The 25,234-nt window shown below is 35.7% G+C and overlaps 1 protein-coding gene across 1 annotated transcript in view; it reads right to left on the reverse strand.

Moving 5' to 3' along the window:
* CERS6 (ceramide synthase 6) overlaps positions 1–25,234 on the reverse strand; it is a 318,341-nt gene that overhangs the window by 80,252 nt on the left and 212,855 nt on the right. Inside the window, exons 5-6 of the mRNA XM_044669814.1 lie at positions 15,883–15,933; positions 3,645–3,737 (exon numbers count right to left, since the gene is read on the reverse strand). Of these exons, the coding sequence (XP_044525749.1) occupies positions 3,645–3,737; positions 15,883–15,933 (144 nt within the window). The remainder of the gene's footprint in view (positions 1–3,644; positions 3,738–15,882; positions 15,934–25,234) is intronic.

The raw sequence follows: 25,234 nt of genomic DNA on the forward strand, positions 1-25,234 counted from the left end.
TCTCTCTCTCTCTCTCTCTCTCTCTCTCTCTCTCTCTCTCTCTCTGTTGCTCACTACCTCTGTCTGTCTGTCTGTCTTACTCTCTCTCAATTTGTAGGCCATTAGCAATGTCTGATCCAAGGCACAGTGGCAACTCTACAAATTTTGTCATAGTTTCCTCCTTCTTCATGAATATTTCCTGCATTGAGGTTATTGGTTGTTACATCTGTAACATGTTAAACCTTTTCTTTCAAATTAATCCATTGTAGTTCCTTATTAACAAGATGGATATGTTTCATGAATTTAAAATGACCTCATGATATTAAAATTTCTATAAATTCTAAAACCAGGGCTTTGTGATTGCATGGAAATAGTCCTGGGCTGTTAGAATCTATGTCAGCTGAATAGAAGTTCTCTATTAGTTTCTAAAGGGTTAGTAATGCTTGGAGTCTGGACATGGCAATAGACTGCATCTATTGTCTGAGAAAGGAAGCTAGATGACTCAATGAATTCTCAGCTTGGAATCAGGAGGACATCTTCCTGCCTGAATTCGAATCCGTGCTTAAGACACTTTACTACCTGTAGGATCTTGGCCAAGTCACTTAAACCTGTTTGACTCAGTTCCTCATCTGTAAAATAACCTAGTAAAGGGAAAAGCAAACCCCTCTATTATCTCTGTCAAGAAAAACCCACATGGAGTCACAACAAGGTCAAAACAACTAAATAACAAAATTATCTGGAAATGAACCCAGCCAAGTGCAAAGGTTCATTGCTAGAAGGTTGACCAATGCATGATTTTTTTAAAGCTTATGGCCCAGAAGGATCATAATCAGCACTGATAAAGGTAGTATAAGTAGTGCTGACAGTGATGAAAGTACAGCATTTTCAATATATTAAAGAACTAAGAATATTAAAAACACTGTTGGTACAGGGGGAAAAAAAGACATGGCAAATGGATTAAGAAAATCATGGTTGTGTGTCAAGGACTGGTCATTTTTGTCAACTAGTATTTTAGTAGTCATAACTTGATTCCCTCTGGCCAAGGATAGTTACTAATGTTTTAATGCCATTCCTGGGTTTCAGTGGCTCTTTTCTATCCATTCCTGATCCTAATTTGATGAGACACTCTAAAGGCTTCACAAAATCATGGAAGACCTACCCCTTCCAATGGTAACCATGCCATGCAGATGTATTAAGCCCCCTCAGTGGGCAGCAGTATAGTACTGTGGATAGAGTACTGCGCCTAGAGTCAGGAAGAATCCCTTCCTAAGTTCCTATCTAGACTCAGACACTTCCTAGATATGTGACTCTGTACAATCATTTAACCCTGTTTGCCTCAGTTTCCTCTTCTGTCAAATGAAGTGCAGAAGGAAATGGCAAGGCAGTCTAGTACATAAGAGTTAGATATCACTGAAATGAATGAACAACAACAAAAAGCCTTCCTAATGCCTATAATACTGGACAATTATCATAGGACTGGTGATCAAGAAATCCAAGTTCTAGTCTAATCCCCATAATGAGGCTTTTGGAAACAGCTCCTAATTTCCTGTCCTGTGACTTCTCACAGCCTTCCTAATGATAGTTATGTTAAAATATGTTCTAAACACCAGTAAGAAATCAGTTTCTAATTCAACAGGCATTTGTGCTTCCCAGGACACATCTGCAACATCCTTCTTTAAGATAAGTATTCTGATTTTTGTGTGTGTGTTATGAACCTCTACGGCCATCTGGTAAAGCCTGTGAATTCATTCTTATGGTACTATTTTTAAATAACTGAAGGAAATACTAAGTTTCAGTTAGATGTTAGTGAAAATAATGATGTAATTTTTTTCTCCCCCCAAGTTCATAAACCTATTGAAACCTATCCAGGGACACTTTGGGATTAAAAATTCCTGCCAAGGGATTTAGGAGATGTAATTTAATAAGCTCTGAGGCATTCACATGAATCACATTATCCAGGGATGCTAGAAATCTGCATTTATTCTCTCTTGTCACAGGCATAGTCTGACATATGTTTGTCTAGTTTCTTACTTTTCAAATCGTAGAACAAAACAACATGGGGGGATGCAGGTTGGAACTATCTGACTCCTTGTCCACCATAATAATAGTTGATCAAAGTATTTATCTTTTCTATAGAGTTTGGAAAACTCTCTATCTACTTAAAAGAAGCTAAGTGGCACAGTGGATAGAAAACCTAGAGTCAGGAAGAGCTGAGTTCCAATTCAGCCTAAGACACAATAGATATATGACCCCAGGCAAGATATTTAACTGTTGCCTGCTTTAGTTTCCCCATCAGGAAAATGAGGTTAGTAGCATTTCCTTCCAGGGATGATGTAAAGATCAAATGAGTTATCTGAAATATGTTTATCCCAGGACCTAGCATAAGGTAGGTGCTTAATAAGTGTTTGTTTACTTCCCCTTTCCCACATATCTGAGCTAGAAAATCAGATGAATGGGAACTGCTACCATCAGGACTCATTACTGTATTTCCTTTATTATATTATTTATTTCCTTTATTATATTATTATTATATTCCCTTATTATATTATTTATTTCCTTGGAAATAAAGGCATTAAGTTGGAGAAGAAAAACTATTTCTCATAGTTGGAAATAGTCATGCTGCTACTTTGAAACAACAATGAAGGTCTTCGTGTCAGTGACTACTACCAGCAAGGAGTATAAAATGGGTACTCTATAGAAAGAGAAGGACCATAACAACAAAAAGATATTGGTACAAGATAGAGACAAGGACCTCACTCTGTGCAGCCCAGAATGAGATATTTGGGTTTTGAATCTAACTATCCCACTGTTGTGAGGGTTTATTTAGCAATTAATTTAGTAATAGTGTTGGACCTAGCAGGAAGGGCTGGAGAATTCCAGGATGGAATGAAGGAGCAGGAAGGGGGCTTGTGCTCTGAGAGAGACTCCATTAGTGGTTGGGACATAGCTGTTGTGAACCCTGGGAGATCTCAGTGGACAACAGACCTGCAGAGCTGCACCAAGTGGGGAAGTGGTTTGGGATCTGGTGGACAGCATTTCAAACTCCCTCTCCCTACCTGGGTACCTTGGATCACCTGGCCAAGTTGGCTCTTGGCATCCTGTGACCATCCTTGGATTACTGTGAGACCCCAAAGCCACCTTCAGGCCCTTTAGCTGAGCTGACCAAACCTGGCTGGAACCAGGTTTGAAGAAGCTTTCCCTGTGGCTTCAGTACTGCTCCCTTGGGCCCTGCCTGACTTAGGTCAATAGGATAGTGTAGACAAGTCCTTCCCTTCCCCCTGTGGTTTGCTCTTAGGTTTCAAGTGTAGCATCCCCTATCCCATCCTTTATTTAATTATCTTCAATCAAACTGTATAAACTTTTACCTTTGCCTGCTGGTTCCATAGACCCTGACCTAGGATGAGCTGGGTGACCATTGGGCCAACTGCCATTCCTGTGTCAGTTAAAACAGTGAACCCTGGTCTCCCTATCCTGTTTGGTCCTGTCTCTCCTTCAACCCAGTGTATGTACCCACAACCCATTTAGTTACATTTTAATAATAATAATAATTAACATCCCTGGTGCCTCACCATTACACCACACCCTGCTTATGTCTACATGAAGCAATTTGCCAAGCACCATGGAAAATACAGCCTCTTACAATGTATGTCACAACTTCCTCTTACCTTTCTTTTGATGTCAGTGAACTGAGAAAACATTAAAGACCAATAGAAGGACAATTCCAGAATATAGTAGTAATGAAGATCAGGTGTCAGTGGCTGGGAGAAATGGAAGAAAAGGTTTATTAGTTAGAACAGAATCTATTTAATTTTGCATACACTTCAAATATATTGTAGATAAATTATACAACCCATGCAATTTGAACAAATGGGTCTGGTATTCCATTTTGTAGAAAGACAATGATGTTTTAGAGAGTAGCTCCAGCTTAGGGTTTGATATCCTTGTCACAATCCCACCTTCTCTCCTACAAGGTTTCAAATAATATGAACTCCTGGTCATTAGTTCTTTATTGATCTAGAAGAAGTACTTAAGGTTTTTTAACAGCCTAAAGAATAACTCTGAGACATTTTAGGCCTCTTGAAAACTATAAGCAGATCCTTAAACAGGGAAGAAAAATAACACTCTATGACTATTGTAGTTTTTTTATTATGCATGAATACGTAGTATAAGTCTTTTTGGTCCCAGTCTTGGGCTAAAAGTATTGCTTAGTTAGGTTCAAAAAAAAAAGAGGAAAGGGAACAAGCATTTATTATATACCTACTATGATCCAGGCACTGTTCTAAGTGTTTTACAAATATTGAATTTGATCCTTACAATAACTCAGTGAAGTGAGTGCTGTTATTATCCTCATTTTATAATTGAAGAAATTAGAGCAGAGGTTAAGTGCCTTTAGGGTCACACAACTAGTGTCTGAAGCTGGATTTGAATGCAGGTCTTCCTGATTCCAGGACCAATATTGAGTTCACTGTACTACCTAGCCGCTTCTCAAGAGTTAGAATCATCTCCACTCATCATACAACCTTGGTGTTATAAATCATTTAGCATGCTCCCAAAGCTAAAAAGATACTTAAAAACATTAATTAAAATGATCAGAGTAATGGAAAAGCTACTCTGATAGTCTGGGCTCTACAGTACAGTGGCCAAGAGCCCGGGATCACTGAGAAAATGCCCATTGAGAGAAAAGTAGAGAGAGACAGACAGACAGACAGAGACAGAGAAAGAAAGAGACAGGGAGAGAGACAGAGACAGAGACAGAGAATCAGAGACAGAGAGATAGAGATGTTGTAGAGGAAGAAATGTTGAGAACCTTGAGAGGAAGTGAACCCTTTATCTTAGGAATTTATAATACAGAAGGGAAAGAAAGCAGCATAATCTGAAATATACCTTATGTTTTGCCAAAGTCAATGTCAAAGAGGTCACAAAAAGGAAAAACAGGATCCCAAGGCCTAAAACTCTACAAGGAAAGTCTGTTTGGGAGGTTCTAGTAGTTTTTAAGAATGAAATTTTGTTGACATAAAGAGAACCAGTTCTGATGAAGAAGAGAAGAAGTTGTCTAAAGCGAATTTTTCAAGTGCAAAGAGAACTCATTGAAGAAATGTGCATTAGTTGAGAGTAAAGGCAAGTCATGCAGAAAAATAATAAATAGCTATTATTAAGTGGCACAGTGTCAAGCCTGAAGTAAGAAAGATCATCTACCCAAATTCAATTCAAAGTAGGTGAATAGGGACAATGAAAGAATGAAAAAGGAGTAGATAAAGTAAGGTAAAGAAACAGGAAGTTTGTTGTGGCAGTTTAGATATGAGTTTTAAGTGAGAACTACAAAAGAACACTTTTATTTGAGGGGCGGGAGATATGGAAATCAAGGAAACTATTCATGCAGGCTTGTCTGTTTTGTGCTATGTTCTGGATACAGAGACTTGCCAACTACATGTGTTATAAATGCAAACTGATTCTTCTGCTTTAGCAGATATTGTATGGGGTAGAATATCTCCTTTAGCTTGTTAGAGAAGTTGAGTTCCTATACTGGATGGAAGAAACAATCCCTGAAGAAAATCTAGAAGAAAGATTCTTGAGGCAGCAAAGGGAAATCAAGATCCAGGTCAGGATCAATTTATGCTAAGAAATCTGACAGAATTAAAAAAAACTTGGACCACTGGAACTCTTAATAGAGACAAATTCAGATCTTAGAAAACAGTAACAGTTCATGTTCTATAGAAGAGTAAGTAAGGGGCAGTGAAAAATTCATGTGAACATAGTTCTAATCCTGGGAGAAAGAAATAGTGGTGTCTGGTGATTCTTTAGACTGAATGGTATGGAGATGGTTCTAAGTAAATCTGACCTGAATAATTGAGAGGTATACTATCTTCCAAAAGTTTATTTTCAAGTAATGACAGAAGGCCCACAAGACTTGTCAGTCTTACAAACCATTAACCAGTTCAGATCTTCATGAAAGATCAAATGATCATTTGCAAAATGAGACTGAATGAGATATCTGTAAGATTCTTTCTGATTCTAAATCCTATGATCTTAAGAGAACTATAGTGTTCAGAATGAAAGAGAGAATAATTTCTTAATACTCTGTACTGGTCCAATCACATCTAAAGACTTATGTTCAAATCTCAGTGAACATTGAACAGTGAGAAGGTACCCCAAAAAGAGTGACCAGATCATTAGGGAATTTAGAATTATGTAATAATCAAAAGAATCTGGGATGCTTTGCCTAGAAGAGCTGCCATGTGTGGAGGGAGAGGAGAAAGGGAAGGGAAGAGGAACATAATTACTAACTTCAAATACATGAAGAGCTAAAATATAAGAAGAATTAAAATTATTTGATATGGCTACAAAGAGTAGAATTAAGACTAATGGATGAAAGTTACACAAGGGGAGACAGCTTAAAATAAGGAAGACTTTTCTAATAAATATTTGTTTAACAATAAAAAAAGGTTGCCTCTTGACACAATGAGTTTATTACTAGAAATGCTCAAGTAGAATTTAGATGACTACTCAGGTTGGTAATAGTGTCTAAAAAGAGTCAATAACACTTACTCATTATACAACAATAAGTAAGTAACAAGATTGCTGAGGTTCAGTTTCTTTGTAAAATGGAAATAATAACAACTGTACTATATATCCACAGGCTTGTTGTAGAGTTCATATAAAGTTATACATGTAAAATGCTTTGTAAAATCATAAAGGTCTACATTAATGGATATTTATTATTTAGTATGACTGTTATTTGCCAAGGGATTATAATAGAATGAGAAGCTAAACTTGTTAGTTTAAGGACTGATGCAATATTAAGATTCTATGATTTTACAGTTCATCACCTAGAAAGATCAAGGTTAAGAGGAAATAGGATGGAAAATTTTGAAATTATGTACCCTGTAGAGAAGATTAACATTGACTACATCTTGAAATACTATCTTCCACTATCCACATCCAGAGAAAGAACTGTGGAACTAGAAATGCATTAGAAAAATATATGATCAGCCACGTAGTGAGATAAGGACGTGATTAAGGTTTTGAGGTTAAAGAATTGCTCTACTGCAAATAACATGGAAATAGGTTTTGAACAATGATACATGTATAACCCAGTGAAACTGCTTGTCAGATCTGGGAGGGGGGAGGATAAAGTGGGGATGAGGGTGGGATCATTAATCATGTAACCATGGGAAAATATTCTAACTTTAAAAAAAGAAATACTATATTCACAGAGCATAAATTGAATGAGATAGTTTTAAGTAAAACATTTTAAAACACAACTTTATTCTCTTCATAATATGCATGTGGAATTAATTTCCTCCAAGTTATACCATTGTGGGGGGCAGCTGGGTGACTCAGGGGATTGCTAGATAGGACTAGAGATGGGACGTTCTAGGTTCAAATCTGGCCTCACATACTTCCTAGCTGTGTGACCCTGGGCAAGTCACAATCCCTATTGCCTAGCTCTTACTCTTTTGCCTTGGAACCAATACACAGTATTGATTCTAAAACAAAAGGTAAGGGTTAAAAAAAAGATACCACTGATAGTAAATTAATTAATTTTAAAGAACATTTGGATACTGTTACCTATGAACAATACCTATCAGTGTCTACTAAGAGAAGTGCAACATTTAACTACCAAATTTAAAGTTAATTTCTGGAGGAATAAGGGTGCCCTGCTCTTAATCATCCCTTGAGAAAGCTATTGGCAACAGAATAATTGCAGTTGACCCACTATGACAATTTCTATGTTTCCTGATTAGTGATTAGTAGATAGAGAAAATGTTTGGTAGAAAGAACTTAATAAAGGGTCAAAGAACTTGAAGAAAACAAGTTTGTAAAGTGACCAATAGAGTAGATAACTAACTAATGTTTTACTAGTTGATGTCAGAGACTGAAGAGGGGGGTAATTGAAGTCTCTTTTAAAACTTTCAAATTAGTGTAAGGAACTGCTTCTTTTGTCTGTGAGCAGTTTAGTTGTTTAAAGGAATAGAAAAAAAGATTGTGTAAAGAAAATAGGTTAAAATAAACTTGTGAAGAAACAGTCTCTCATTGATAAAATTTTGAGAATGACACACATTGTTCTGAATATCATATAGAGAATTGCCACTCAGATGAATATACTGAGAGAACCTATCTTGGGCCAATGATTGAGATAATGGTAGCCGCTAGGCATTGTGGTCCAGCTAATTTACCTGTGACTGATTTGAGAGTTTTAACAGTTATAACTGACATTATTAATCAAATGGCTGTTTGGGGAGCTATGGAAACATTATTTAAGGTCTGCTAGGTTTATACCTGACAGAAAGACTTATCTCGAGTTTTATCTCCTAAAGTAAATATTAGTCATTAGATACTAGGTAGATCTTATTTGAGGCATTAGAAGCTAGTTGGGCTTACAAGCAAGAATAACATATCCAGCAAAGATGATCATAATTATAAAAAGTAAAAATGGACATCTAACAAATTAAAGCAGTTTCAACTATTCCTAGAGGAAAATCCCAGAACTAAGTAGAAAATTTGGTCTATAAAAACATACAAAGGTAATGAGGGAGTAATCATAAGCAACACAAAAAGTCAAATTGTTTGATTCTGGCATGGGAAAATATCATCTATGACCCGAGAATAGCATTATCACATGGATATTTTGAAGGGACAGACAATGGATGGAAAACTTGAGGTTGAGGTAATGTAATGGAATGAACCAAAATGGTAATGGAATAGAGCAGCTGGAGGTTGGGTGGATGAAGAAGGAATGAGTGGAGGAATAGCCATGGAGAAGGGAATGAGGTGTTGGGATGGCTGGGAGTACCAGAACCCAACTCTCAATAGACCCTGGGATAAAGAGAGAACAACACACATAATTAGAAGAGTAAACATTTTCTTAATGTACAGAGAAATAGGAGGAAAATAGGACTGGATAAGGGAGGGCCTGGGAAGAGAAAGGAAGACAAGGTGATAAGAAAAGGGAGGGAAGGGATGGATACCTACAAAGGAGTGCATATAAAGAGGTGGGGAGGTAAGGGGGGAGGATAAGTGAGTCAAGAAGTAGGAAGGCACAGTTGGAGAATTGGGAAGTGACCTTTGGAAAAGTGTACCAATTTGGAACTAGGAGATCAAGGGGAGAAGATAAAGGAGGATTTTGGGGAAGGGATGTAAATAGTAGAAATGGTGGTCAAAAGTAACTGGGGGGCAGTTGGGTACCTCAATGGATTAAGAGCCAAGCCTAGAGACAGGAGGTCCTAGGTTCAAATATGACCTCAGACACTTCCTAGCTGTGTGACCCTGGGCAAGTCACTTAACCCCCATTGCCTAGGCCTTACTACTCTTCTGCCTTGGAGCCAATACACAGTATTGGCTCCAAGACAGAAGGTAAGGGTTTAAAAAAAGTAATGGACATTTGAGGAGGGATATGGCAGAAAGAAAGGAAGAGGAAGACAAACAGTAAGGAGAAAGAGAGTAGATGGAAATGTGTAACTAGTAGCTATGACGTTGAGTGTAATGTGTGAATTCATACATGCAAAGAAAATGGATAGCAAGATATACACTGAAAATGAGAGATAAACATAGAGTAAAAGTAAGGGGCTAGACCAGAATAAACTATGCCTTGGGTGATTCAAAGAAGGTAGAGATAGCAGTCATGATCACTAACATGGTTAGGGCTAAAATGTATATAATAGGAAGTGATAAACAAGGTAACTATATTGAGTTGGGTCAGGAGGGGTTACTATGGATAATGAAGCATTGCCAGTATTGGACCTGTATATATCAAGTGTTAAAAATCTAGATTTTTAAAGGAAAAATTAAATGAGGTACAGATGAAAATTGATAACCAAATAATAATGGCAATGGACTTTAATTTTTCCCTCTCAGACCTTACTGATAAATCTAACCACAACATAAAGTTAAGGAGATGACTAGAACCTTAGATAAAACAAATGAGATAGATATCTGGAGAGCCTCTACACATCAGCATGAGATTAGTAGTTGACCTAAGCCTGAGCATACACATAATCCAAACATAGTTTCTGGTGGGACAACAATGGCTTAGAAAGCATAAATATTCTGCAAAAGTCTTTCCTTAACACTCATTGTACTATGGGGGTGATCCTGCATCCCTGAGGGGTTGTGACACCAGAACAAAAGCTCCACTAGGTATGACTATGATGGAAAGACTTGTTTTGGGAAGAGTATGGTCCTAGCAACAGATGTCTGCTGCTTAAGGACCAATCTAGCAAAATATGGCCCTAGTAATATGTTAACTGAGAATTAGATGGGCTAAAGTGATTATTAATTAATATGATTAAAGTGATTAAAGTGATAAATTAAATGATGATAGGAACATGGAAAAACAGGCTTAATATTACATTGCTAGAGCAGTTGTGGAATTTTTTTCAGAAAACAAGATGGAATTATACATTAAGAGTTATAAAGCTGTTCATGTTCATTAATCTAGAGATCTCATTACTAGGGATAGGCCCTAAGGGCAATTTAGAGAGGGTAAAAAATGTATATGTATGAAAATATTCAGGGAAGTTTTGTGTATTATGACAAAATAACTGGAAATAACAAATGCAATGAACAGGAGAAATGGCTGTATATGCTGTGATATTTGAATGTAATAGTTTGTATTAAGTTGTTGAAATGACAACTATTGGTAAGCTAAAGAAAATAAGGAAAATATATGAAAAGACGAAAGAAAAGAAAAGAGAATAGGAATACATACCATGATTACATTAAAAGTATAATAGTCGGGGGCAGCTGGGTAGCTCAGTGGAGTGAGAGTCAGGCCTAGAGACAGGAGGTCCTAGGTTCAAACCCGGCCTCAGCCACTTCCCAGCTGTGTGACCCTGGGCAAGACACTTGACCCCCATTGCCCACCCTTACCAATCTTCCACCTATGAGACAATATACCAAAGTACAAGGGTTAAAAAAAAAAGTATAATAGTCACAAAATCAAGATAAAAAAATATCCAAGTAAAACAAATCTAAAGGGAACTCAAAGGCTAAATCTGTTTATATTAGCAAACATAATTTACATATTTTAAAACAAATTATAAAACAATGTGAAATTTGTAGTCTTGCACATAATATTTTTTATGCACTTATTTAGTTAAATGTTTTTTTTTGTTTTTTTTTTGGAATTGTCCAATTAAAAAAAATAGAAGAAAAGACAGAAGAATTTGAATGGAAGACAAATCAAGAGGGCATAGAAGTATTAAAAGGCTTTCCTCTGCTTTAGTGGGAACCTGCTAGTTATAAGGGATCCTTTTTTATTTTATTTTATTTTATTTTATTTTTTGCTGACTGGCTAGAAAAAGACTGAGACAACTGTTAAAAGTTTATTGGAACAAAGCTATACAAACTGTTACTGTGTGAAGAGCTATTGGGGACTGTTGTTTTCTAGGGCTTACAGGGTGAAAGAAGGGAATCTACCTAGTGGGTACCTGTGCTGCTCTCTCCTATTTTCTCTGGTTTAAGAGGGAGAAGCAGAATGGTTTGCTGTGTCAAAGGACTTAAGAGTTACATTGGCAAAGAGGAAAGATCTAAGGGACTTGATAATTATCTATCTTAAAGGTACTGCTTTTCATTGGAAGGGAGTAACATTTTTTCTTAGTGCCTTGGCAAAGGTGATTGTAAGTGAAAATAGCTTGTCACTGTTTCATGGGCTTGAGGGAAAAAGATATTGTTGTGGGTTCGTTTGGTATGAGTCATCATCTTCCCAATTTATATTTCTAGGATTTTTATGATTCCTAAGGTTTTCTTGAATGTATTATTATGATTATTATTCCTAAAGTTATTTCTATAGTTATTATTCAACTGGGTATTATTTCTGATTACTTTTAACAAATTCCTACAGTTTATCATTGTATGCCCTTTTTCTTACAGAAGTGGCAGGTAAGGGATTGTTGTGAGGAAATTTAATAAATTATTATTTAGGAGACTTAGCAGGAAGGGCTGGAGAATTCTAAATGGAATGGGGAAGAAGGAAGTGTTTTCTCTCTCTGAGATGAACTCTATGGTGGTTGGGGACAAGCTGTAACTGATGCTGGGAGACCTCAGAGGAAGTGGAGTTGGTACCCTGATTTCCTGATATCCGGAAGGAGGATTTTGCCTGTGGGAGGTTAGGTAGAGACTATAAAATCTAACCTGAGTTGCTGGTCAGCTCAGGTTGGTTTAGCTCCCTGACTTACCCAATTGAAGGAGTACTGGCTGAAGACCTGGGGAAGCTATGCCATCGTTGGATTGTGACAGGACTTTGCAGTGAGGATATTCCACTTTCCATCCTGATCTCCATTGTGCCCTGTCCTGCTATAGGTTTAGCTTAGTGTAGATAAGTCCATTCTCTATTCCTGAGGCTTGCCCATAGACTGGTAGAATAGAAAACCCTTCTCCCTTTTTTAGACTATAGTTTCCTTAAATTAAACTTGTTAATAAGTCCTCTTGTCATTTACTTGCTGGTTTCACAGACTCCCTGTCCAGGTAGAGCAGGGTGACAGTTAAAACCTAACTGTCACTTTTGTCAACTGTCATTTCCCCAAACAGCTAACCCCAGTTTCCTTGGCTTGTTTCGTCCCAGACTATTGTCCATTCCTCTCTCCTACTCACCCTTCTGAACCCAGATAAATATTTAAGTTAACTTCCCCTGGTTTTCCCATAAGACAATCGATAGTTAGATTCCTGGAGAGGAGCAATTGCATTGATTGAGCAGTTTCATGTGATATCCTGAAAGACATTAAAACCTAAAGCCTAGAATTGTCTCACCTTCAGTACATGTGGTTCCCCAGCCATGTGACTCCCACCTAGGTTTCTATTTATGTCCACTCACCCCCATTGATATTGTATACATTGTTAGAAGAATGTGACCAACATTTATGGATGGGTTATAATAATAACCCCAGTCCTTGCTTTTTATGGAATAAATACTGTGATTATTGCTTTTCTTAAATCTTATTTACTAAATGTTTTATGTTTAAGACTTATTGGTACCATGGTGACATTGTATGAAATTGGTAATACATTGATGGGGGCTCAAGACCTATAGTGGTGAGTAGGAAAAATATATTCCTTCCACATAATTATCCCTAGAATCCTAAAAGATAATAATGAGTTATAAGTATTCATCTCTTCACTCTGGAAACTCTAAATCCAGAATAAATTCTGGCCAGAATGAATAAACCAGACAAAGAGAGAAAAAAATTATGAATCCATGTCATCTACAGACTATACTGTTGAGTCTAGTTCCAGTGTCTTCATATGCAAATTTGGAATAATAACATTTGCAATATAAGGATGTTATGAGGAATGCATTTTGTAAATGTTAGAGTATTATATAAATGTAAGACATTCTTTTAATTACCATTTCAGCCATTGAAAAAATTGAAAATCATTTCAATTCCTCGAAAATGGTCTTATTCTCTGGCCTGAAAGAAATGTTTTTAAAGTATCAACTTTGTTTGTAAAGTTCACTGAATTCATGAGTTTTGTTACCAAAATATATAACTATCGTTACGACTTTATGTATTTGTGAAGTAGCACAAGATCTATACTTTTGCATGACAGCCTACCTTTACAATGGAAAAAAAGACCACTACTGTCTCTTCCATCTATTATGTATTTAATTATTTTACAAATACATCAGCTGTTGAAATTATGAATCAATACCACAGAAATATTTCATCTTTAAAAAGTCATTATTCTCCTAGAACCTGAATGGTAATCTGTGTGAATAAAGAATTAAGTCTACATGCATTTCTATCATTACATATATCATCATGTCTGTCTTTTGTAGAATGATTATTATTTGTTAATACCACTTACATCAAAAAAGAGAACAGTTAATTTCCAATTAGTGTACTGCATTCTTCTAGGATGACCAATTTTTCCGTAAATAATTACACATTTCTACAAGCTTTCTGCAATTGTGTATTGAATAATTCATGCCTGCTTAGTACACAGTTTCTTATCAGCAGAAAGCATAATCGTGATGCAAGTTCCCATGCAAGTTCTTTTTCTCCTTCATAATGACTTAGCCAGTGTTCTTTGTACAATCTTGTGTCCATCACTCAATCTCCCACCCTGATTTTTTGGTGCTCTGTCAACACATTTTGGGCTACTGCTGTTGCCTACTCATTTTTTTTAAAGTAACAGACAATACATCAATTTCATCCATAAAGTTGAGATATAATTGAATTGAATATGCAAAGGGTTTTTTTGGTGTGTTTTTAATTAGATTTTATATTATATTATATTTCACACAGCATATATCCTTCTTGTTCATTTGGATCATATGGAAGAATCTGTCTTAACATGTGGCATATTGGAAATACTACAATGCCAAAAGAGAACTGAAGTTTCTAGAAGTTTCCTAGAGCTAAGAGAAATAGGAGTTTTATTCTTTGAGGATGTTGAAGTTCACATTATAACTACAGAACAGAAGAGAAACTTTAAAACTTTAAAACACAACAACACAGGTATTTAAAAAATACTTCAGACTCAGAAATGTGGCTCCTCTGCCATGAGCAATTAGTTTCCAATATAATTTAACTCTGTCAGATGGCTATCAAATCCTCAGAGTTCTCTAATGCCATTTTGCTAGTTATTTGTATTCTTCTCTACTTTGGATAAAATACCTCTAGGAAATAGAAATTTCAATCTGGAATTCCATCAGAACAACTCCGTACATAACCTTGGACTCCTCCAACAAAGGGCATCTAATATAAATTCCTAACTCTTGTTAGAACACTATGTATCTTCTGATGAAGATAATATATGTGCATGTTTCTCATTAACACTGTGTACACCAAAATGTAAAATGGTCCCAAGTCTCAAAAGAACCAAATGAAAGGAATCTTGGGTAAGTATAATATACTTTTGCTCACTTGGAGAGGAGCAAAACATTTAGATGAATATTTGGCTCTTGGGTATAAAGTGTCCCAAAAGTCTTACTGTAGTTTTAAGCTATTAAAACTACAAGGCTATCAAAGTTATTATCATTGTTGCAGCTATTAAAGCTTAAAACTGCACTAAGAGTTTTGGGATTCCTTGTATATGTGTGTGGATAGGCAGACAGATGGATAGACAGACATAGAAAGACAGACAGAAAGATAGAAAGACAGAGAGACAGACAAATAGAGAGATAGATAGAGAAACATAGAAAGACAGATCGATAGATAGATTGATAGAGAGAAAGAGATGAATAGACAGAGAGACAGATAAATAGAAGGACAGAGAGACAGAGAGAAAGGATAGATAGATCAATAGAGATAGAGAGAGAGATGGATAGATAGGCAGACAAACAGATGGATGTATAGATGTGGATATGTATCACCCTAAGTAGATTAGAAAAGTCCTAGCTTTGATGCTCAATCTAGATAGATATAGTATCAAAACTAATACTGTTTCTGAATTAGTAGGTAGATGCAAAGATACTTCAGAATACAAAGATCTGAAAATTTTCTTCCGGTATTATGATTTTAATCTCCATTCAAGCAGCTTTTTGTTGCGTGAATGAATTTCTCATATAATTGGCCAATTCCATATTTCCACCCTCAAGGAAGGAGTGCTTCATTTACATTTCTAAAGTCTTCTCAAATCATAAAATGAGATAAAGAGTATACTACCCTAAAATTATACACTTGCTCTTTCTACACAAGCCTTTAGGCTTCTCCTATTAAAAATAGCCAGCCCCACCTGTTGTTAATTGATAGAGAATTGTACTTGCTCTTAAATGTGTACCTGCCAGATCAGATATCCATATACAAAAAACCCTTTTCCCTAGCCAAGGCCGCTTTCTAATACCAGCCAGTAGAGGGTACCAAAGAGCCAAATAGTCATCCTGCCTAGAGGGCTAGAGAGACTAAGTTTTATCAAGTTTGGGGCATCATAATCTACATTAAGGAGGAAAGCAAGTTCACCTACCTGATATGGATAATTGTACCAGCACTGCCTTGTGTTCCACAGCCAGGGTGTCTGGAAAAGAATAACAAAGAAATATATTTTAGAAATTAAGAAAGTACTGGGGCAGGGGATAAAGGTACTTTTTAACGCTTCCAATGTCTGATTATATTGGTCTTGCCTCACTTCAAAGGAATTTTTATTTTTTGTTCATGTAGGGATTTGAAGCACTTAAAATTTCAGGAAACAGATGCAAGGATAATTATTATTCTTGCAATCATGGCCTTTGATCATTCAGGCTACAAGAAAAACAACAAAATACAAACATGAAGATGATGCAGTTAGGTACACATTTTGGGATTATTTTTTCTGAATAATTTCTGCTCATTTATTCACACTCTTATTCAGATCCCACGCACCCAATAATACATAGGGAGAAGAGAAATCTGTGAAACAAATAATTCCTTCTTTGTGCAGCTAACTGATCCATGTGTGTATTAAACCCCAGTCTTGTCCTCATTAGCCCTGTTCCCTAAATCATTGATTGCAAAGGGACTACAGAGGCTCTGGAAATCCAGAAGTGAAAAAGAAAACTCATCCAAAACTTGAGAAAATTCAGGGGATCCTAGCTCTTTCACTTTCTCATCATGAAAAGGTCAATGAAGGAAAAGAATAAGGAACAACAAAAAGTCAGTTGCAGAGTTTTTGTCGTGTCCACTTTTCTCTAAACCAAGAAAATGTATTTCTTTCCATTCATATAATGAAGAAGAGAAGGAAAAGAGAAGAGGAAGGTAAGGAAAAATAAAGACGTTGACCCTGAAGAACAGAGATCTCTTCTGGAAAGTAAGTCTTCTACTATATAACTGAATGTGAACTCTTTCTTCCTTCCTTTGCTCTAGATTCCTAAGAGATACATCTGTTCCAGGCCACCATGGAAGACAGCGAAGACATGAGCTTTATTTAGCATAGCCTGCCCTCTAATATAGAGCTGCTACTAACTTCACTGCTGTGATATCAGTCCTGCTAACTTGGACACTGCTCATTTCTCTATCCATTTTAGCTTTGTTTTTCTGGAGCTCCAGTCTGATAATGCTGGAGTCTCAAAGGAATTGTGGCCAAAGTTTATGATAGTAATAATAACAGTACCTTCTTACTACTTTTTGCATGCTGTTTCTTATTTTATTTCAGTAATATTATTTTATTTTCCTACTCTTCAAAAAAAGGGCAAATATGGTTACCATTTACTAAATTATATAGTATTATATAGCACAAGAGAAATTTGCCTACATTTATGTCTAAATTGTGGAGGAACAATGATGAAGATTCAGATTTTCTGAATCAAAATTTAACATTTTAAGTATATTCATAGATATATGTATCCATGTATTTTGCCCATAGCTATATCTCTATCCATTTTTCTCCTCTAGTGCCATTTCTTTGCTACTCTCTTTTTCTCTCTAGCTCTGTTTAAGTGATTGGGCTATAAGAAGGAGACCCTTAATTATTGTTTTATTCATTGAAAAATTTTACATGCCTTTTCTTAATTGAAAAAGTAAATGGATGATGGCTGGGCAAGCCACTTATCCCTCATTTCCTAACCTTTACCAGTCTTCTGCCTTGGAATCAATACTGAATATTGATGCTTAAAACAAGAGGTAAGGGTTTATATATTTATTTTTTTAATCCTTACTTTCCATCTTGGAATCATCACTGTGTATTGGTTCTAAGGCAGAGAAGTATGGTAAGGGCTAGGCAATAGGGGTTAAGTGACTTGCCCAGGGCCACACAGCTAGGAAGTATCTGAGGCCAGATTTGAATCTAGGACTTCCCATCTCTAGGCCTGGCTCTTAATCCACTGAGCCACTTACCTTCCCCCAAAAGGCAAAGTTGTTTTTTTTAAGTAGATGGAGTGTTTCATATTTCTTTCTAAATAATGAAAAGGCCACCTTAAATTAAGTTACTGTTTACTTATGTGTCCCCTCATACAGTCCATTTTAGCTATATCTTTCCCTGATTTAAGCAGTACTTGAATCTCATAGAAATGAATTCCTTAACTTAATGCTATACACAGAATTATGGGGTTAAAAGAAATACCATTCTTTTATTAACTTTTATTCCATGAAGTGAATTCCACTTAAAACTATCCTAATATCATGCCTCCTATTGTTAAAGTTCCTCTCTGGGGGTAATGCTTTTTTCCCTTCCCTTATCAGTAAACTTGATCTCTCCTAATTGTAATTTAAGATTATTTCTTGGTAAAAAGAGATAGAGAATAATTAGTCAATACCACTGATATTCAAAATTATTAGAAACCATTCTTGAGTCTTCTTTCAGCCTTTTTCAGTGATTTTTTTGTTTATAAAAGATTTGAATAAGAGTGAGAAAGCAGCCTGAGATGCATGTTTACCCAATCTATACTTTGAATCTCAAGTCACAAAGCACAATAGGTTTTCCCATTATATTCTATCCATCTGCTTTCAGACATATGAGGCCCACCATAGTAACAAGCAAGGCTGTAAACAATCCTATGTAAAGGGTCAAGGTCATTTTTCACCTTGAATAAATGCAAACACTTCATAGTCAGGCGGAGCTTCCCAAGAATCTCATCCTACTGTCCTTGTTTTCTAATCTATGTCTCTCATTTAAATGTACACAGGACATGTGTTTTTGTGTCATCTGTCCTCTTATTTCATGAAAGACAAGAGAGAAATGTTCTTATATCAGTGAAGCTGTTATTTTATCAAGTTTATACTTTTATCAGCTCTTCAGTAGAAATACAATTTCAGTGTGAATAGAACTGACAAAAACTATAGAAAAGGTCCATTTGTATTTTACCATCTGGTGTATGGTAGGTTTGGTTTATTTTGATCTCCTCCTAGGAAATTTCTTATAAGTAATATTTTTAAAAGGTAGCTTTGTTCTACTTTCCTTCTTTAACTTTTCTAATATTGTATGCAACCAATTATGAGTAAGTCAACATTCTAGCATGGAATGTGGTTCCTGACCTATGTGACCTTGAACTTGTAATTCTTGGGATCCATTTTCCACATATAAAAAATGAGAGATAATACTCTACATGCCACCCACTTACATCACGAGGCATATGAGATATGAGATTGCCTTTCAAAGCATCTCTCTATTAGACAGACAAGCAAATAAAATCATACATAAGCATGTCCATCCATAGCTAAAGAGGAATAATAAGCAAAGACGTAGTGTCCAATTACTATTTAAAAGAGTAGACTACTTCTCTGATAACAGAGAACTATAGGCTAGGACAATTTCATTATTCCTCATTAAAAATGGAGGTTAAAAATGGATCTGAAACAAAAAACTCAGTAAAAATCATAACTGGAAACATAAGAGACCATAGGAAGACTAACTAGTATCTTAAGTTTGGACCACATGATAAAATGAATGGTTTTAAAATTAGGTTGTTAGGGATCAGCTATGTAACTCAGTGGATTGAGAGCCAAGACTAAAGACTGGAGGTTTTGGGTTCAAATATGACCTCAGACACTTCCTAGCTGTGTGATCCTGAGCAAGTCACTTAACTCCCTTGCAACCAATACTTAATATTGATTCTAAGACCAAAGGAAAGGTTTTTTTTTTAAAGCAAGACAGTGATGAGGAAATATAATTTTGACACCCAGTCTCCAGCCTCACATACAAGCTTTTTGATTTTATATTGATCAATATTGAAAAGGGATACTGGCTATCATTCTTTTTTTTTTTTTAATTTTTAAAAAAAAATTTTTAACCCTTGTACTTCGGTGTATTGTCTCATAGGTGGAAGATTGGTAAGGGTGGGCAATGGGGGTCAAGTGACTTGCCCAGGGTCACACAGCTGGGAAGTGGCTGAGGCCGGGTTTGAACCTAGGACCTCCTGTCTCTAGGCCTGACTCTCACTCCACTGAGCTACACTGCTGCCCCTGGCTATCATTCTTAAAGTAACTGAGATGCTCCTTCTGCAAAAGCTGGAATCATTTTGGAAAATAATTTGCAAATTAGTTCAGTATACACATTGGAATAGACACCTGCAACCTAGACCCTGTGCCTCTCCAGGGTATCACCAACTTTTTTTTTTTTGAGATTTGTTTTAAGGTTTGCCCCAAGAAATAAAGGAAAGGAAACGTTTGATGGGCAGCATTTCATGTTAAGATCTTTACCTTTTAGGGAGATGGGTTAAATCCAAGGGTTTTACTTTAAAGGGGGAAAATGAAACTAGAAGAATCAAGAGGAAGAGATGAAAAATGGGAATAATGAAATGGAAGTGTTTGAGGCACAGACGAGTAGTTGTTTAAAAAATAGCCATAAAGAGAAATTCACAAAGGCACAACAAATGGGTCTGATGAATAAGTATATTACTCTAGAACAAAAGGTAACAGAGCCAGTGCTCTACAATCTTTTAACAAGTCTCTGGAGTAAAAACATTTAGACTGTATTTACAAATAGAATACACTATTAATAATGTATTGCCCCCTCAAGTTATTTGAAAAATTCTAATTAAAACTAGAATCTACCAGTATAAATTATTGCCCCCGCAGTACATGTAGGCTGTCATTGATATTTTATGAATAATAAATAATTCCTTAATTTCATTTTGCATTTCAAACAGAAAATCATATTCCTTTGTAGAACCAACAGAGTGCCGAGGTCATAAGTTAAAAGGGGAAAATCCCTGATGATAAATCAATACTACAGATGAAGCAAAGTGTACTCATTTTACTGCCTACCTACCAATTTTCACTCCTTATCTTGCTGTTAATATTGACAGCCACAGGTCACATAGGACATAGACTGGGAAGGTTGGGCCTGGCCAGGCAGGAGGGCTCAGGGATGAGAAAAATTCAATACTCATTTAGAGGGAAAGCAACATTGTCAAAAGCAAAAGTGGCTGTGTCTATGTGGGTGGAAATAATTTCCAAAGTAATCACCAAATGTTGTTCTGCCTCAAAGATATTTGGATGGATGGATGGACAGACATATGGCAAAATATTGATACAGAAATGAATAGGACTTGGTGATTATTAAAAAGACAATTACTGAGCTGGGAAAAGACATAATGAAAGCAATTTTAAAAGATGATAAATAGGCCAGTAGCATTTAGGATGCCTTAGGAAAAGGAAAGTTTGAAATTTAAAGAAAATATCTCAGTAACATAGAGGTACTATGATATTCATAGAATGGGGCAGTAGAGAGTCACTAACCTCCTGAAAAAAATTGTCCTTCAAACTCTCTGCCTCTTTCTTTCTATTTTCATTCTTCAAGGCTTAGCCTTCTTGATCTAGGCAACCTCTTAGTAAACTTCAGTGAACTAAGCTTATACTCTACTGCATACTACTAAAAAAACCCTCCTTTGCTCAAAAATCTTTAATGCATCCTTATTTGATATTCCATAAATATTAAATGTCTGTCTAGTTTTGAGGATCACCTCACCTTACTTATACCTTATCTAAATTTACTTTCTACTATTCCCCAACAAGAACCCTTTTTTACAATAATCTTTTCTTTCTTATATCTCAGTATCACTCATTCTTTAGGACCAACTTCCTATATAAAGTTCTTACATTTCTACAAACATAAGCTCCAACTAATTCATTTCTTTGCTGAATTCTTACAATGCCAAGCATCACAGAATTACAGAATCTCAGTTGAAATGGATCTCAGACATACTCTATTGTGAAAATAAAAATTCCTTTTTCAGACAAGTAGGGATCCAATCTTTACTTAAAGACCTTTATAGCTTGGGGAAAGGAACTATTACTGCCTGAAGCAGTCCACTGCATTTTTAGGAAGTTCTAATTGCTAAGAAGTTTCACCTTATAGCAATCTAAACTTTACTTTGATGAAATTTAAAAAATTATAGATTTAGAGCTAACAAAAAACTTAGAGACCATCTTGTCTAACTTCCTACTCAATTCATGAAGTCTCTAATATTCTTGGCCAGTGGTCATATATTAAATGCACCTAATAATTGGAAATAAGGTGAACTATATTAGTTTGGGGCATCTCTAGCTGTTAGAAAGATCTTTTTAATATTGAGCTAAAAGTCTTCCTATAACTACACATTTTTCCAAACTGTAGGAATGTATTAAGAGTTTCCCAGGACTCTTTCATTGTCTAGAAATGCCTCTGTCTTTTGGCCTCCTAAATATTCTTCTTGCAGGTGAAAACAATGAAATGCCTTTCACTATTGAGATGAACAGGAGACTGGACGGTACATTCTAGGCACTGTACCTGGCTGAAGCTACAATGAATTTATGACTTCCAAACAGATACCTAGTAAGTAAAAAAGGAAAGTTCAAGACAAATTACTTGGGGGAAAACCTTATATTTGACAAAAACTTCTAGAGAAACTGGAAAACCAATTGTAAGAAATTAAGTTTAGACCAGTGATTCCCAAAGTGGGCGCCACCACCCCCTGGTGGGTGCTGCAGCGATCCAGGGGAGTGGTGATGGCCACAGGTGCATTTATCTTTCCTATTAATTGCTATAAAATTTTTAAAAAAGTAATTTCCAGGGGGCTAAGTAATATTTTTCTGGAAAGGTGGCAGTAGGCCAAAAAAGTTTGGGAACCACTGGTTTAGACTAACATCTTATGCTAATTATAACAATAAACTCAAGATGGATATGTGACTCAATATTAAAAGCCTCATTCTAAAAAAAATTAGAAGAGAACCAAATCAAATATCTATCATCATTACGAATAGAATAGTAGGCAAAGAGGAGGGAGATCTTATCCAAAAAAGAGATAAAGACAAACACAAACAAATTAATTTTAACTACATGAAAATGTACATATCAAATTTTGTACATATCAAATCACTGTAACTAGTATAAGAGGGGAAGCTGGTATTGGGTGAATCTCTTCATATTAAATAGCTCAATAAAGGTATGGCATCTGGAAAAATATAGAGAACCAAAATGAATATATAAGTTCAAAAGTCATTCTCCTGTGGTTAAAGATATGAATATACATTTTTCAAAAGAACAGTAGACTATTAACCAGAATATGAAAAGTTGGCGTGAATCACTAATTATAAGAGGTACTATAAATCAAAACAACTCTGAGGTTTTACCTCAGACCCAGAAAATTGACAAAGACAAGAATAATCAATGTTGTTGGGATTGTAGAAAGACAGACATATTAATATATGTATTGTAAACTTTTTCAAACACTGTAGAAAGCAATTTGGAATTATGCAATGTCCATACACTTTGGTCCAGAGATCCCATCATAAGTCATATAGCTAAAGGTGGTAAAAAGTAGAAAGGTCCCATCTAACACTGAAGTATTTGTAGCATTTCTTTCTCTATTAGCATAAAAGCAGAAACAAAGTAGATGCCCACACACTGGAGGATGATTGTAAAGATTCGAGTATATTTATGTATGTAATAAAATATTACTGTACAATAAGAAATGATGAACATGAAGAATACAAGGAAACATGGAAGGACTTCCATGGAATGATACAAAATTTAGTCAAAAGAACCAGTATTTCCACATGACTACAACAATGTAAAAGAAAGAATAATAATGAAAAATTGAGCGCTGTGTAATTATAATGATCAAACGTGATTGAAAAAACTATGATAAAATACATCATATTCCATTTGAAAGGCAGGGGTTTGTGGGTGTTGAACAATATACAGTAAGAACTGGTTAGTGTGTTGATTAGTTGGTTAATGTATTCAATTACTTTTTTCTCCTTGATTTTTTTATCATGTTACAAGGGATGACAGAGGAAGAGGAGGAAAATATTTGGCAATGAAGGCCATGTATAAACAAATGGTATCAATAAAAGATAAAATATGAAGTTTTGGAAAATACTTTTTAATTAGTGGTATTTTTTATTTCTGATGGGTATTATTAATTAGAACTAAGATACTTACATAAGAACCATTCTGTGGTTTTGAAATGAGGAGAGGTCAAATGATCTCTAACATGTTTTCCAGCAATAACATTCTGGAACCCTATGAATCTTACTATAAATACTGTATATAAAGGGCCTCATAAATGGGAAGAAATTTTAAATAATGTGCAGCATTGAATTTTAAATGAAAATATCTCTGTTTATAACTCAGTGAAATGAAAATCAATGAAAATTTAAGAGACTTTTTTAGGATACCTAATAGGAAATCTAGATGAGAAAAAAGGAAGAGATTTCCACAGAATTCAGGGAACACCTTCCCTATAAATACTTCAGTGTTAGATGGGATCTTTCTACTTTTCACCACCTTTGGATATATGACTCAAGATGGGATCTCTGGACCAAAGGGTATGGACATTTGCATAATTCCAAATTGCTTTCTACAGTGTTTGGAAAAGTTTACAACAACACATTTAATAATGTGTCTGTCTTTCTACAACCCCAACAATATGGGGTTATTTCCCATTTACTCTGCATGTGTCTTGTGTGCACAAAGTTGTTTTGTCTCTTGTTGCCTTAGGATGAGACTCTTTTGTGATAGGGACCATGTTTTTTACTTCTTTGTATGTGTGGCACTTATGGAACTTGGCTTAGTGAAAGTGCTTAATAAATATGTTTTGACAGGTTTCATGAGGGTAACATTTTGAATAAAGAGGGGAAGATCCTCCTTATTTTAAATCAACATAATGATACCTGAAAAGTTTTTGTCCAAGATATTTATCTGGAGAAGACAGAAGAACCTGGAACATTTCACTGACATTCCACTATGCAAGGAAGAGTCATTAGAAGGAAATAGTTGGCTTTAAAAACATCTCTACCCCATTCCCAGCCATTGTTTCTGTATAAAGGTCATACATATAGCTAACCAATCTAATCAACAAAAAAATTCAAAAAGTACACTATAAGCCACAGTTTATAAATCCCCCAATCTCTTAGATTTATCCTAGCTCTAGCTAGAAGGGATCTCAGAAGCCATCTAGTCCAGCCACTTTATTTTACAAATGAAGAAACTGAGGTGCATGCAGGTTAAATGATTGGCTCAAGGCCACATAGGTAGTGAGTATCAGAGAATTAGTGAGATTAGAACCCTGGTTCTCTGACTCTAGAACCTTTGATCTTTTCACTGTACCACATGACTTCATTTTCTCTTATTCAGTCTTAGAGACAGAAAAAGTATGTTATCTTCCTTAGCCTTTGAGCTGCACAACATTTCAAAGACTAGATCACAAACATGCATATGTGTATATATCCATATCCATCTACACACACAGATATAAATATGTTTATATATACTATGCATACTATGTATACATATGTGTGTAATGTATATATCCATTTGTATAACCAGTTTCAATCAGCCACGAAGTCTAGATGGGAAGGAAGCACTTAAAATTGCAAAATGCATTTCCCCCATATGTAAATGAGTAACTCCATTTCTTTTT

The sequence above is a fragment of the Gracilinanus agilis genome, chromosome 3 (assembly GCF_016433145.1).
Source record: "Gracilinanus agilis isolate LMUSP501 chromosome 3, AgileGrace, whole genome shotgun sequence".
In the NCBI taxonomy this organism is placed as follows: Eukaryota; Metazoa; Chordata; class Mammalia; order Didelphimorphia; family Didelphidae; genus Gracilinanus; species Gracilinanus agilis.